Source organism: Pseudophryne corroboree, chromosome 3 (assembly GCF_028390025.1).
Source record: "Pseudophryne corroboree isolate aPseCor3 chromosome 3, aPseCor3.hap2, whole genome shotgun sequence".
In the NCBI taxonomy this organism is placed as follows: Eukaryota; Metazoa; Chordata; class Amphibia; order Anura; family Myobatrachidae; genus Pseudophryne; species Pseudophryne corroboree.
The window spans coordinates 585,939,096-585,954,088 of NC_086446.1; the positions used below are offsets into that span (position 1 = coordinate 585,939,096).

The following is a 14,993-nucleotide window of genomic DNA, read 5'->3' on the forward strand; positions in this document are numbered from 1 at the left end:
TCCGTTTACACTATACAGCTTACCGGGTTGAACACGTGTTCAACCCGGCAAGCTATCCGGGTAGGATTCCCGGATCACTTGATCCAGGAATTTGCAGGGGGGGCCGTTTCCATTAGGAAAAAACACGGGTAAATGCGCGCCCCCGCGCATTTACCCGTGTTTTTAGAGCTAGTGGAAAAGGGGTATTAGTCATTCTGAAGAGACTCCGCATCCTCCTCCGTTTTTATAGCCTTACACAAGTTGGTATCATCTGCAAAAATTGACACCATGCTCTCTAGACCTTCTGTTAGGTCGTTAATGAAAATGTTGAACAATAGCGGTCCGAATACGAAGAGTAACTACAGGGCTGGTCTTGCTTTGCACAAAAAGATTTTGCAGGCGCTCTGCTGCACAAGCGTTCGCACTTCTGCAAAGCGAAAATACACTCCCCGGTGGGCGGCAACAATGCATTTGCACGGCTGCTGAAAACTGCTAGCGAGCGATCAACTCGGAATGACCCCCATTAACTGAAGAGTTGAAAAAAACTTGGATCAAACGTAATAAATAAATCTGCAGTTATGCGTGCACATGCAAATTTCTAATCTCCATTCTTTGAAGATGCCTCTGTATACTAGCAGAGCACCTAGGTGTACAAAGAGGTGAAAATTGTTTTTATGAAGGGCCGTACTGTGATAAAACGTAAATGCTATTTAAAGTCTTCTACCCCAGTTTCACATCCACCCTTTAATTAAATAATAGTTACATTTTTCTGATAAAAAAAATTGTTATTTTAAGCTTCATTCAAGGTATAAATGAATGATAAGAGTGAGGGGAAACTGGAACTGTCCTTATTATGTGTGGAACCTATTGTGAATTTAGCTTACAGTGGACAAAGTGCACCTAGACGCTGCTTTGCCAAAGTACAACAAGAAGGCACAAAATGCTCTCAATAAGCATTATAAGATAAGACTGGAATACTGGAAATGGTGTTGCCCCTCTGCACAGCATAGAACACCCTGAAAATGTGACCCCTCCGTCTCACTGTAATAATACCATTATGCTGAATTTAATTTGGTTTTCGCATTACTCTGTAAAACTAGATGCACATATCCCTACAATAAGAGGTGGAACTACCACTGGTGCAACAGGTGCATCGCACTAGGGCCCCTGAGGACTAAGGGCCCAATGCTGCCCAGACTAGCAATGAGTTATCCCCTGGCCCCCCAGTAGACCATTTTGAGCAATGTTGGATGAATGGCCCTGGCAGAGAGCAGGGTGGGCCCCACTGTCTGATGGACTTTCCCCTTACGTTAGGGAGGCGGGGTTGACCATGTGTGTACCAGACTGATAGATGAGTCCTGCTATCTATCAGCGCTGATGATCACAGCCACTGACTGCCTCTAATTAACAGACAGCAATACGTTATGTCTGATTCACTGCTGTCTGTAAACTAAAGGCAGCTCACAATTGGTGTAAATGGCACTGCCAAAGTCTGTCTTTCCGAGTGCCAAATTGAGGAAAGCAAAAGACGGAGCAGAGGCCGCTCTGTTCCTGCCCCCACCAAGGTACATGCCCCCTGATCTCTGCACCGGCACCGCACAGAATATTATGCATGTACCCCTGTCACCCACTGTCTCTCCCTGTCACTCATTGCCTCTCCTTGCCTTCCGCTGTCACCCTCTGCATCCCCTTGTCTTCCGTTGTCACCATCTGCCTCTCTATGTCAACCTCTGCCTCCCCTCATGCTGCCACCTTCTGCCTCTCCCTGTCACCCACTGCCGTTTGGCATATTATAAACTTGGGTTGGGGTTGAGGAGGGGGACCCAAATTATATTGTTACACATAGGCCCACCAGTCACAAGTCCTACCACTGCCTACAATGTACATTAAAAGAAGCGCCATACGCCCTTTCTCCACTAAAACTTCACCATGGCCGGTACAAAATTCTGCTCCTCTGCAAATGTGCTCCTTATACCTGTGCAATGTGGCACAGATCTAGGGGGGTAATTCCAAGTTGATCGCAACAGGAAATTTTTGAGCAGTTGGGCAAAACCATGTGCACTGCAGGTGTGGCAGATATAACATTTGCAGAGAGAGTTAGATTTGGGTGGGTTATTTTATTTCTGTGCTGGGTAATACTGGCTGCTTTATTTTTACACTGCAAATTAGATTGCAGATTGAACACACCACACCCAAATCTAACTCTCTCTGCACATGTTATATCTGCCGCCCCTGCAGTGCACATGGGCCCTCATTCCGAGTTGTTCGCTCGCAAGCTGCTTTTAGCAGCTTTACACACGCTAAGCCGCCGCCTACTGGGAGTGAATCTTAGCTTCTTAAAATTGCGAACGAAAGATTCTCAAAATTGCGATTACACACCTCTTAGCAGTTTCTGAGTAGCTTCAAACTTACTCGGCATCTGCGATCAGTTCAGTGCTTGTCGTTCCTGGTTTGACGTCACAAACACACCCAGCGTTCGCCCAGACACTCCTCCGTTTCTCCAGCCACTCCCGCGTTTTTCCCAGAAACGGTAGCGTTTTTTCACACACTCCCATAAAACGGCCAGTTTCCGCCCAGAAACACCCACTTCCTGTCAATCACATTACGATCACCAGAACGAAGAAAAAACCGTGAGTAAAATTCCTAACTGCATAGCAAATTTACTTGGCGCAGTCGCACTGCGGACATTGCGCATGCGCACTAAGCGGAAAATCGCTGCGATGCGAAAAAATTTACTGAGCGAACAACTCGGAATGAGGGCCATGGTTTTGCCCAGTTGCTAACAGAATTCCTGCTGCGATCAACTTGGAATTACCCCCTAGGTGCACATACTGATTTGGTGCTTTGTAGCTGTGGTCCAGAGCAGTCACTATATGGTTAATGAGACTGCTACTCTGGTGCTAGAGAACTGTAAACTGAATAATAGAAGCAGGCATTATTCCAATAGCAGATGGCCCTATTTGACATTCAGCATTCCCAGTTTTTTCCTTTTCAAACATACTTGTTTGTATTATCAAAGAGACAGATAACCAAACTAAGGCCCTCATTACGAGTTATTCGCTCGCTAGCCGCTTTTCGCAGCAGTGCACACGCTAAGCCGCCGCCCTCTGGGAGTGAATCTTAGCTTAGCAGAATTGCGAACGAAAGATTCGCAAAATTGCGAATAGAAATTTCTTAGCAGTTTCTGAGTAGCTCGAGACTTACTCTGCCACTGCGATCAGTTCAGTCAGTTTCGTTCCTGGTTTGACGTCATAAACACTAGAGATGAGCGGGTTCGGTTTCTCTGAAACCGAACCCGCACGAACTTCATGTTTTTTTCACGGGTCCGAGCAGACTCGGATCCTCCCGCCTTGCTCGGTTAACCCGAGCGCGCCCGAACGTCATCATGACGCTGTCGGATTCTCGCGAGACTCGGATTCTATATAAGGAGCCGCGCGTCGCCGCCATTTTCACACGTGCATTGAGATTGATAGGGAGAGGACGTGGCTGGCGTCCTCTCCATTAGAAATTAGATTAGAAGAGAGAGAGAGATTGTGCAGAGTCAGACAGAGTTTACCACAGTGACCAGTGCAGTTGTTGTTAGTTAACTTTTATTTATTTTAATATATATCCGTTCTCTGCTATATCCGTTCTCTGCCTGAAAAAAAACGATACACAGCAGCAGCCAGTCACACAGTGTGACTCAGTCTGTGTGCACTCAGCTCAGCCCAGTGTGCTGCACATCAATGTATAAAAGGCAAAGCTTATAATAATTGTGGGGGAGACTGGGGAGCACTGCAGGTTGTTATAGCAGGAGCCCCCAGGAGTACATAATATTATATTAATTTAAAATTAAACAGTGCACACTTTTGCTGCAGGAGTGCCACTGCCAGTGTGACTAGTGGTGACCAGTGCCTGACCACCAGTATAGTAGTATATTCATTGTTGTATGTATTGTATACTATCTCTTTATCAACCAGTCTATATTAGCAGCAGACACAGTACAGTGCGGTAGTTCACGGCTGTGGCTACCTCTGTGTCGGCAGTCGGAACTCGGCAGGCAGTCCGTCCATCCATAATTGTATTACAATATATACCACCTAACCGTGGTATTTTTTTTTCTTTCTTTATACCGTCATAGTGTCATACTAGTTGTTACGAGTATACAACTATCTCTTTATCAACCAGTGTACAGTGCGGTAGTTCACGGCTGTGGCTACCTCTGTGTCGGCAGTCGGCAGGCAGTCCGTCCATCCATAATTGTATTATTATTATAATATATACCACCTAACCGTGGTTTTTTTTCCATTCTTTATACCGTCGTCATAGTGTCATACTAGTTGTTACGAGTATACTACTATCTCTTTATCAACCAGTGTACAGTGCGGTAGTTCACGGCTGTGGCTACCTCTGTGTCGGCAGTCGGCAGGCAGTCCGTCCATCCATAATTGTATTATTATTATAATATATACCACCTAACCGTGGTTTTTTTTCCATTCTTTATACCGTCGTCATAGTGTCATACTAGTTGTTACGAGTATACTACTATCTCTTTATCAACCAGTGTACAGTGCGGTAGTTCACGGCTGTGGCTACCTCTGTGTCGGCAGTCGGCAGGCAGTCCGTCCATCCATAATTGTATTATTATTATAATATATACCACCTAACCGTGGTTTTTTTTCCATTCTTTATACCGTCGTCATAGTGTCATACTAGTTGTTACGAGTATACTACTATCTCTTTATCAACCAGTGTACAGTGCGGTAGTTCACGGCTGTGGCTACCTCTGTGTCGGCAGGCAGTCCGTCCATCCATAATTGTATTATTATTATAATATATACCACCTAACCGTGGTTTTTTTTTCATTCTTTATACCGTCGTCATAGTGTCATACTAGTTGTTACGAGTATACTACTATCTCTTTATCAACCAGTGTACAGTGCGGTAGTTCACGGCTGTGGCTACCTCTGTGTCGGCAGTCGGCAGGCAGTCCGTCCATCCATAATTGTATTATTATTATAATATATACCACCTAACCGTGGTTTTTTTTCCATTCTTTATACCGTCGTCATAGTGTCATACTAGTTGTTACGAGTATACTACTATCTCTTTATCAACCAGTGTACAGTGCGGTAGTTCACGGCTGTGGCTACCTCTGTGTCGGCAGTCGGCAGGCAGTCCGTCCATCCATAATTGTATTATTATTATAATATATACCACCTAACCGTGGTTTTTTTTTCATTCTTTATACCGTCGTCATAGTGTCATACTAGTTGTTACGAGTATACTACTATCTCTTTATCAACCAGTGTACAGTGCGGTAGTTCACGGCTGTGGCTACCTCTGTGTCGGCAGTCGGCAGGCAGTCCGTCCATCAATAATTGTATTATTATTATTATAATATATACCACCTAACCGTGGTTTTTTTTCCATTCTTTATACCGTCGTCATAGTGTCATACTAGTTGTTACGAGTATACTACTATCTCTTTATCAACCAGTGTACAGTGCGGTAGTTCACGGCTGTGGCTACCTCTGTGTCGGCAGTCGGCAGGCAGTCCGTCCATCCATAATTGTATTATTATTATAATATATACCACCTAACCGTGGTTTTTTTTCCATTCTTTATACCGTCGTCATAGTGTCATACTAGTTGTTACGAGTATACTACTATCTCTTTATCAACCAGTGTACAGTGCGGTAGTTCACGGCTGTGGCTACCTCTGTGTCGGCAGTCGGCAGGCAGTCCGTCCATCCATAATTGTATTATTATTATAATATATACCACCTAACCGTGGTTTTTTTTCCATTCTTTATACCGTCGTCATAGTGTCATACTAGTTGTTACGAGTATACTACTATCTCTTTATCAACCAGTGTACAGTGCGGTAGTTCACGGCTGTGGCTACCTCTGTGTCGGCAGTCGGCAGGCAGTCCGTCCATCCATAATTGTATTATTATTATAATATATACCACCTAACCGTGGTTTTTTTTCCATTCTTTATACCGTCGTCATAGTGTCATACTAGTTGTTACGAGTATACTACTATCTCTTTATCAACCAGTGTACAGTGCGGTAGTTCACGGCTGTGGCTACCTCTGTGTCGGCAGTCGGCAGGCAGTCCGTCCATCCATAATTGTATTATTATTATAATATATACCACCTAACCGTGGTTTTTTTATACCACCTAACCGTGGCAGTCCGTCCATAATTGTATACTAGTAAACTATCCAATCCATCCATCTCCATTGTTTACCTGAGGTGCCTTTTAGTTCTGCCTATAAAATATGGAGAACAAAAAAGTTGAGGTTCCAAAATTAGGGAAAGATCAAGATCCACTTCCACCTCGTGCTGAAGCTGCTGCCACTAGTCATGGCCGAGACGATGAAATGCCAGCAACGTCGTCTGCCAAGGCCGATGCCCAATGTCATAGTACAGAGCATGTCAAATCCAAAACACCAAATATCAGAAAAAAAAGGACTCCAAAACCTAAAATAAAATTGTCGGAGGAGAAGCGTAAACTTGCCAATATGCCATTTACCACACGGAGTGGCAAGGAACGGCTGAGGCCCTGGCCTATGTTCATGGCTAGTGGTTCAGCTTCACATGAGGATGGAAGCACTCAGCCTCTCGCTAGAAAACTGAAAAGACTCAAGCTGGCAAAAGCACCGCAAAGAACTGTGCGTTCTTTGAAATCCCAAATCCACAAGGAGAGTCCAATTGTGTCGTTTGCGATGCCTGACCTTCCCAACACTGGACGTGAAGAGCATGCGCCTTCCACTATTTGCATGCCCCCTGCAAGTGCTGGAAGGAGCACCCGCAGTCCAGTTCCTGATAGTCAGATTGAAGATGTCAGTGTTGAAGTACACCAGGATGAGGAGGATATGGGTGTTGCTGGCGCTGGGGAGGAAATTGACCAGGAGGATTCTGATGGTGAGGTGGTTTGTTTAAGTCAGGCACCCGGGGAGACACCTGTTGTCCGTGGGAGGAATATGGCCGTTGACATGCCAGGTGAAAATACCAAAAAAATCAGCTCTTCGGTGTGGAGGTATTTCACCAGAAATGCGGACAACAGGTGTCAAGCCGTGTGTTCCCTTTGTCAAGCTGTAATAAGTAGGGGTAAGGACGTTAACCACCTCGGAACATCCTCCCTTATACGTCACCTGCAGCGCATTCATAATAAGTCAGTGACAAGTTCAAAAACTTTGGGTGACAGCGGAAGCAGTCCACTGACCAGTAAATCCCTTCCTCTTGTAACCAAGCTCACGCAAACCACCCCACCAACTCCCTCAGTGTCAATTTCCTCCTTCCCCAGGAATGCCAATAGTCCTGCAGGCCATGTCACTGGCAAGTCTGACGAGTCCTTTCCTGCCTGGGATTCCTCCGATGCATCCTTGCGTGTAACGCCTACTGCTGCTGGCGCTGCTGTTGTTGCCGCTGGGAGTCGATGGTCATCCCAGAGGGGAAGTCGTAAGCCCACTTGTACTACTTCCAGTAAGCAATTGACTGTTCAACAGTCCTTTGCGAGGAAGATGAAATATCACAGCAGTCATCCTACTGCAAAGCGGATAACTGAGTCCTTGACAACTATGTTGGTGTTAGACGTGCGTCCGGTATCCGCCGTTAGTTCACAGGGAACTAGACAATTTATTGAGGCAGTGTGCCCCCGTTACCAAATACCATCTAGGTTCCACTTCTCTAGGCAGGCGATACCGAGAATGTACACGGACGTCAGAAAAAGACTCACCAGTGTCCTAAAAAATGCAGTTGTACCCAATGTCCACTTAACCACGGACATGTGGACAAGTGGAGCAGGGCAGGGTCAGGACTATATGACTGTGACAGCCCACTGGGTAGATGTATGGACTCCCGCCGCAAGAACAGCAGCGGCGGCACCAGTAGCAGCATCTCGCAAACGCCAACTCTTTCCTAGGCAGGCTACGCTTTGTATCACCGCTTTCCAGAATACGCACACAGCTGAAAACCTCTTACGGCAACTGAGGAAGATCATCGCGGAATGGCTTACCCCAATTGGACTCTCCTGTGGATTTGTGGCATCGGACAACGCCAGCAATATTGTGTGTGCATTAAATATGGGCAAATTCCAGCACGTCCCATGTTTTGCACATACCTTGAATTTGGTGGTGCAGAATTTTTTAAAAAACGACAGGGGCGTGCAAGAGATGCTGTCGGTGGCCAGAAAAATTGCGGGACACTTTCGGCGTACAGGCACCACGTACAGAAGACTGGAGCACCACCAAAAACTACTGAACCTGCCCTGCCATCATCTGAAGCAAGAAGTGGTAACGAGGTGGAATTCAACCCTCTATATGCTTCAGAGGTTGGAGGAGCAGCAAAAGGCCATTCAAGCCTATACAATTGAGCACGATATAGGAGATGGAATGCACCTGTCTCAAGTGCAGTGGAGAATGATTTCAACGTTGTGCAAGGTTCTGATGCCCTTTGAACTTGCCACACGTGAAGTCAGTTCAGACACTGCCAGCCTGAGTCAGGTCATTCCCCTCATCAGGCTTTTGCAGAAGAAGCTGGAGGCATTGAAGAAGGAGCTAACACGGAGCGATTCCGCTAGGCATGTGGGACTTGTGGATGCAGCCCTTAATTCGCTTAACAAGGATTCACGGGTGGTCAATCTGTTGAAATCAGAGCACTACATTTTGGCCACCGTGCTCGATCCTAGATTTAAAGCCTACCTTGGATCTCTCTTTCCGGCAGACACAGGTCTGCTGGGGTTGAAAGACCTGCTGGTGACAAAATTGTCAAGTCAAGCGGAACGCGACCTGTCAACATCTCCTCCTTCACATTCTCCCGCAACTGGGGGTGCGAGGAAAAGGCTCAGAATTCCGAGCCCACCCGCTGGCGGTGATGCAGGGCAGTCTGGAGCGACTGCTGATGCTGACATCTGGTCCGGACTGAAGGACCTGACAACGATTACGGACATGTCGTCTACTGTCACTGCATATGATTCTCTCAACATTGATAGAATGGTGGAGGATTATATGAGTGACCGCATCCAAGTAGGCACGTCACACAGTCCGTACTTATACTGGCAGGAAAAAGAGGCAATTTGGAGGCCCTTGCACAAACTGGCTTTATTCTACCTAAGTTGCCCTCCCACAAGTGTGTACTCCGAAAGAGTGTTTAGTGCCGCCGCTCACCTTGTCAGCAATCGGCGTACGAGGTTACATCCAGAAAATGTGGAGAAGATGATGTTCATTAAAATGAATTATAATCAATTCCTCCGCGGAGACATTGACCAGCAGCAATTGCCTCCACAAAGTACACAGGGAGCTGAGATGGTGGATTCCAGTGGGGACGAATTGATAATCTGTGAGGAGGGGGATGTACACGGTGATATATCGGAGGGTGAAGATGAGGTGGACATCTTGCCTCTGTAGAGCCAGTTTGTGCAAGGAGAGATTAATTGCTTCTTTTTTGGGGGGGGTCCAAACCAACCCGTCATATCAGTCACAGTCGTGTGGCAGACCCTGTCACTGAAATGATGGGTTGGTTAAAGTGTGCATGTCCTGTTTTGTTTATACAACATAAGGGTGGGTGGGAGGGCCCAAGGATAATTCCATCTTGCACCTCTTTTTTCTTTTCTTTTTCTTTGCATCATGTGCTGATTGGGGAGGGTTTTTTGGAAGGGACATCCTGCGTGACACTGCAGTGCCACTCCTAGATGGGCCCGGTGTTTGTGTCGGCCACTAGGGTCGCTAATCTTACTCACACAGCTACCTCATTGCGCCTCTTTTTTTCTTTGCGTCATGTGCTGTTTGGGGAGGGTTTTTTGGAAGGGACATCCTGCGTGACACTGCAGTGCCACTCCTAGATGTGCCCGGTGTTTGTGTCGGCCACTAGGGTCGCTAATCTTACTCACACAGTCAGCTACCTCATTGCGCCTCTTTTTTTCTTTGCGTCATGTGCTGTTTGGGGAGGGTTTTTTGGAAGGGACATCCTGCGTGACACTGCAGTGCCACTCCTAGATGGGCCCGGTGTTTGTGTCGGCCACTAGGGTCGCTAATCTTACTCACACAGCTACCTCATTGCGCCTCTTTTTTTCTTTGCGTCATGTGCTGTTTGGGGAGGGTTTTTTGGAAGGGACATCCTGCGTGACACTGCAGTGCCACTCCTAGATGGGCCCGGTGTTTGTGTCGGCCACTAGGGTCGCTTATCTTACTCACACAGCGACCTCGGTGCAAATTTTAGGACTAAAAATAATATTGTGAGGTGTGATGTGTTCAGAATAGGCTGAAAATGAGTGTAAATTATGTTTTTTGAGGTTAATAATACTTTGGGATCAAAATTACCCCCAAATTCTATGATTTAAGCTGTTTTTTAGGGTTTTTTGAAAAAAACACCCGAATCCAAAACACACCCGAATCCGACAAAAATAATTCGGTGAGGTTTTGCCAAAACGCGTTCGAACCCAAAACACGGCCGCGGAACCGAACCCAAAACCAAAACACAAAACCCGAAAAATTTCAGGCGCTCATCTCTAATAAACACACCCAGCGTTCGCCCAGGCACTCCCCCGTTTCTCCAGCCACTCCCGCGGTTTTCCCAGAAACTGCAGCGTTTTTTCACACACACACACACACACCCATAAAACGTCCAGTTTCCGCCCAGAAACACCCACTTCCTGTCAATCACCAGAACGAAGAAAAAACCTCGTAATGCCGTGAGTAAAATACCAAACTTCTTAGCAAATTTACTTGACGCAGCCGCAGTGCGAACATTGCGCATGCGCAGTTAGCGGAAAATCGCACCGATGCAAAGGAAAATAACGAGCGAACAACTCGGAATGAGGGCCTAAGAACGGTGCACAGCAAACACTTTACATAGTTCTCCAATGTGCTGGATAAAGAGATTAAGAGAATGATAAATCTTCTAACAGATACAAAGGGTCATCTACGATGATCCAAAGCTGACAAGGGTGGGCACTTCACATGCATGAAGGTGCCTCTGTACACAAGACAGTGGTTGTGGCAATAGCAGTGGAGACGACATTTGCGTCCACCTCTGAATAAGGCCCATTGTAACTAAGGGCCTGATTTATGTAAAGAAAAAAAGCAAGCAACTGGGCAAGACCATGCTGCACTGCAGGTGGGGCAGATATAACATGTGCAGACAGATTTAGATTTAGGTGGGGTGTGCTCAAACTGAAATCTGAATTGCAGTGTAAAAATTAAATGGTCTAACATTTGAGGTTACATGCAAAAGCAGCCAGTATTTACGTGCACTGAAAAAATATAAATGTATTTACTTCCCTTGCATGGTAACATGTTTTGTTCCAGACACAAAGTTATTTGCTTTTTGTTTTACATACATGAATCAGGCCCTACAAACCACAATCTTACAAATGAGCCACATTTTGTATAAGTACGTGTGAAATAAGCAGTATACCGTGATAACAGCACTGTGGGCTTCCTAAATCTAATGTTTGCATCCATCAGATGCAAAAAGTACCAGAACTGTATTCAAGTGGTTATTCAGTATGGATTGGTCCTGTGATAATCATATGGATGGATCCTGCGATAATTACAAATGCAATCCATGCTGAATGTGGGCCTCAGTGTGGCAGTAAATATACTGTACATGATCTGACCTGTAAAAATCTGTGCGATCGCTGATATGAAGATGTGCTATATTCTGCAAGTCTTGTGCCTCATAAATAGACAGCACAGAAGTTACACATTTCTATATCTGCATTTATACGCCACTCAGTGTAATCTTCTAATATACTGTATTTGCTATATCTGTCACCTAGCAGAATGACGAAGGTCTGATTTCTAAGAGGGATGGTCCAGTGTCTGGATGCTGCTGACATTTTAGTGTCTGTAGCAACTGACTGGTTTTAATGCATCAGGCCCCTGCCGTTCTATTAGTTGGGTGGAAGGTTAAAGTATTACAGTGAGTAATGGTGTCTGGATTATATCTGTGATGCTCTATGTACTCCTGCACCCCCTGATAATCTCCTGTGGTTATGAGTGAGCGAATGTCTAAACCAATGTGTATGTAACACAGAGTGGGCTTCATAGAAACAATAACAAAAGCTTATGATGAATTTGCTTAAAAAATGTGCTTACCAGAAGTTCAAACTATTTAATTCCCCAAAATATGCACCTAATTGTAAGCTCCAGGTGGTCAGTGCAATGCAGTGCACATGGAGTCATCACATGTTCTTTGATCTCCAGATGTGCAGAGACTGGAGATAACCTCACTGTGAAGCAAGTACTTGTCATCAGTTGACTATTTTCTTTTTAATCTTACATTAAACAATCCTACCATCACATGGTAAATTGTCTAAATCTGTCAATGTGTAATACTTGAAACTACTTTTGCTTGTGACTTTTTATTTCAGCAAAAGAGATTATTTACAAACAGTAACGTCACACCTGCAATTAGCTGTTATCAGTTTTGTTACCAGTTTGGACAACAAAGGCTAATGTCTTATCTTGCAATGATCTAATATTATTAGTTACTGTAGTTTATTCTTTTTACTAAATTGTTTTACCCTATCACGTCATTTGAAGTAAAATTTCAACCATTATGAACCCAGCCTGATAGTAAAGGGGGGTACACACTGGGAGATTTCTCCCAGGGATGTGTGCTGAGCGATCTAGTACAGATCGCTCAGCACTCAGGGGTAAATGTATGAAGCAGTGATAAGAGTGGAGAAGTGAGCCAGTGGAGAAGTTGCCCATGGCAACTAATCAGCTGCTCTGTATAATTTCATAGTATGCAAATTACAAAGGTTACTTCAATGCTGATTGGTTGCCATGCTTCATACATATACCCCTCAGCGCGATGTGTGCTGTGCGGGGAGAGGAAACGCTCACTTCACCCAGCGGTGAAGTGAGCGATCTGACTAGATTTTGCATGCATGCAGGCCAATCTAGAGTCAGCGATTGTGATCTGCGGGGCTGCGCATCGCTATCGCTTTGGGCTATACACACTGAGCGATATGTGCTTAATTTCTAAGCAATCTAGTCAGATTGCTTAGATTTTAAGCACACATCTCTACGTGTGTACCTCCTTAAAACTAAAAGCCCCAATATATATATATATATATATATATTTTTTTTTTCTCAATTATTTTTTGAATGTTAATGTTTCAGACTGTTTACTCTCTATGTTTTACCAAATCACAATGAATTACATATCACTAATAAAGTTAGTAGATTTACAGTTTTATGTGCTCCATATTTTCAAGGGTAAGCAATACTGTCACATAAAAAACCAGGACACATTTTTTATTTTATATAGTATTTGTTTATTTTCACTGTCAGGCCTCATTATTAGTAGTGATTTTGCTATTCCAGTCTTATGGTTTGAACTATACTATGTGATATAAGATTTGTACTTTAGTGGTATGCTATTTGAACTACATGCGATTTCAACTACACCTGAATTTGCCTACACTACAATATGTAATGTATGCGATGTATCTCAGAAATACCTGCCTGCACATACCATATTGCCTTGAGATATGGACTAGACTGGAGCGTGCATCTCAAGGGACAATACACACGGTGTGATTTGAAGTAGACGCAATGCTTTTGAACTATAAAGATCAAATAGCATGCGAGAATCGCAGCGAATGTGGGCACCATTATTGTACATTGTTATTTTTTTCTGGACAACTGTTACTCTTTTGTACCAACTGATGTGTCTTGCAGCACTGTGGCTGCCTCATGCTGTTTATATAAGTACAGAAGTTGCTCAAAAGTGTGTATCCTTCCTGTTCCCCTCCCTTTTTTTCCATTTTTGTATCCCAATTCCCATCCCATGCTTTATATAAAAAACAGAAGAAGAAAAACAGTATACTCACACGTGGCCTGTCTCATGGGCAACCACAAATGCAGAAGAAAATCCATCCTCGTGGTTCAAGGTACAACTACGCAGTGGGTGACACATACCCGTCACTGGAGCATAACCTAGTGGAAATAAAAGGAGCACAAAGTGTTACAGTACATCAGACAAGAAGGATAAACTCAGAGTGTGCTCCAGATTGATACATTAATCCTATTCCAAATATTTTTTAATGTACAAATACTCTGTATGTATATATACAGTATATATATATATATATATATATGATATACATACAGTGCATCTGGAAAGTATTCACAGCGCTTCACTTTTTCCACATTTTGTTATGTTACAGCCTTATTCTAAAATGGAATAAATTTATTTTTTCCCTCAAAATTCTACACACAAGGGCCCTCATTCCGAGTTGATCACTCGCTAGCTACTTTTAGCAGCCGTGCAAACGCATAGTCGCCGCCCACGGGGGAGTGTATTTTCGCTTTGCAAGTGTGCGAACGCGTGTGCAGTCGAGCGGGACGAAAAAGTTTTTCGCAGTTTCTGAGTAGCTCTGGACTTACTCAGCCCTTGCAATCACTTCAGTCTTTTTGGTCCCGGAATTGACGTCAGACACCCACCCTGCAAACGCTTGGACACGCCTGCGTTTTTCCAAACACTCCCTGAAAACGGTCAGCTGCCACCCACAAACGCCCTCTTCCTGTCAATCTCCTTGCGATCGGCTGTGCGAATGGATTCTTTGTTAAATCCATCGCCCAGCAACGATCCACTTTGCACCTGTACGACGCACCTGCGCATTGCGGTGCATATGCATGCGCAGTAGTAACCTGTTCGCTGCGCTGCAAAAAACGGCAGCGAGCTATCAACTCGGAATGACCCGCAATACCCCGTAATGACAACATAAAAAAGCTTTTACAAGATTTTTGCTAATTTATTAAAAATAAAAACTAAGAAATCACATGTACATAAGTATTCACAGCCTTTGCCATGAAGCTCAAAATTGAGCTCAGGTGCATCCTGTTTCCACTAATCATCCTTGAGACGTTCCTATAGCTTAACTGGAGTCCACCTGTGGTAAATGCAGTTGATTGGACATGATTTGGAAAGGCACACACCTGTCTATATAAGGTCCCATACTTGACTGTGCATATCTGAGCACAAGCCAAGCATGAAGTCAAAGGAATTGTCTG

The 14,993-nt window shown here is 44.6% G+C and overlaps 1 protein-coding gene across 4 annotated transcripts in view; it reads right to left on the reverse strand.

Annotated features, from left to right (window-relative positions):
- Positions 1-14,993, reverse strand: part of ADAMTS14 (ADAM metallopeptidase with thrombospondin type 1 motif 14) — a 363,846-nt gene that overhangs the window by 177,784 nt on the left and 171,069 nt on the right. For all 4 annotated transcript variants that reach the window (XM_063961436.1, XM_063961435.1, XM_063961437.1 and 1 more), the window contains exon 7: positions 13,811-13,916. In XM_063961436.1, coding sequence (XP_063817506.1) covers positions 13,811-13,916 — 106 coding nt within the window. The remainder of the gene's footprint in view (positions 1-13,810; positions 13,917-14,993) is intronic.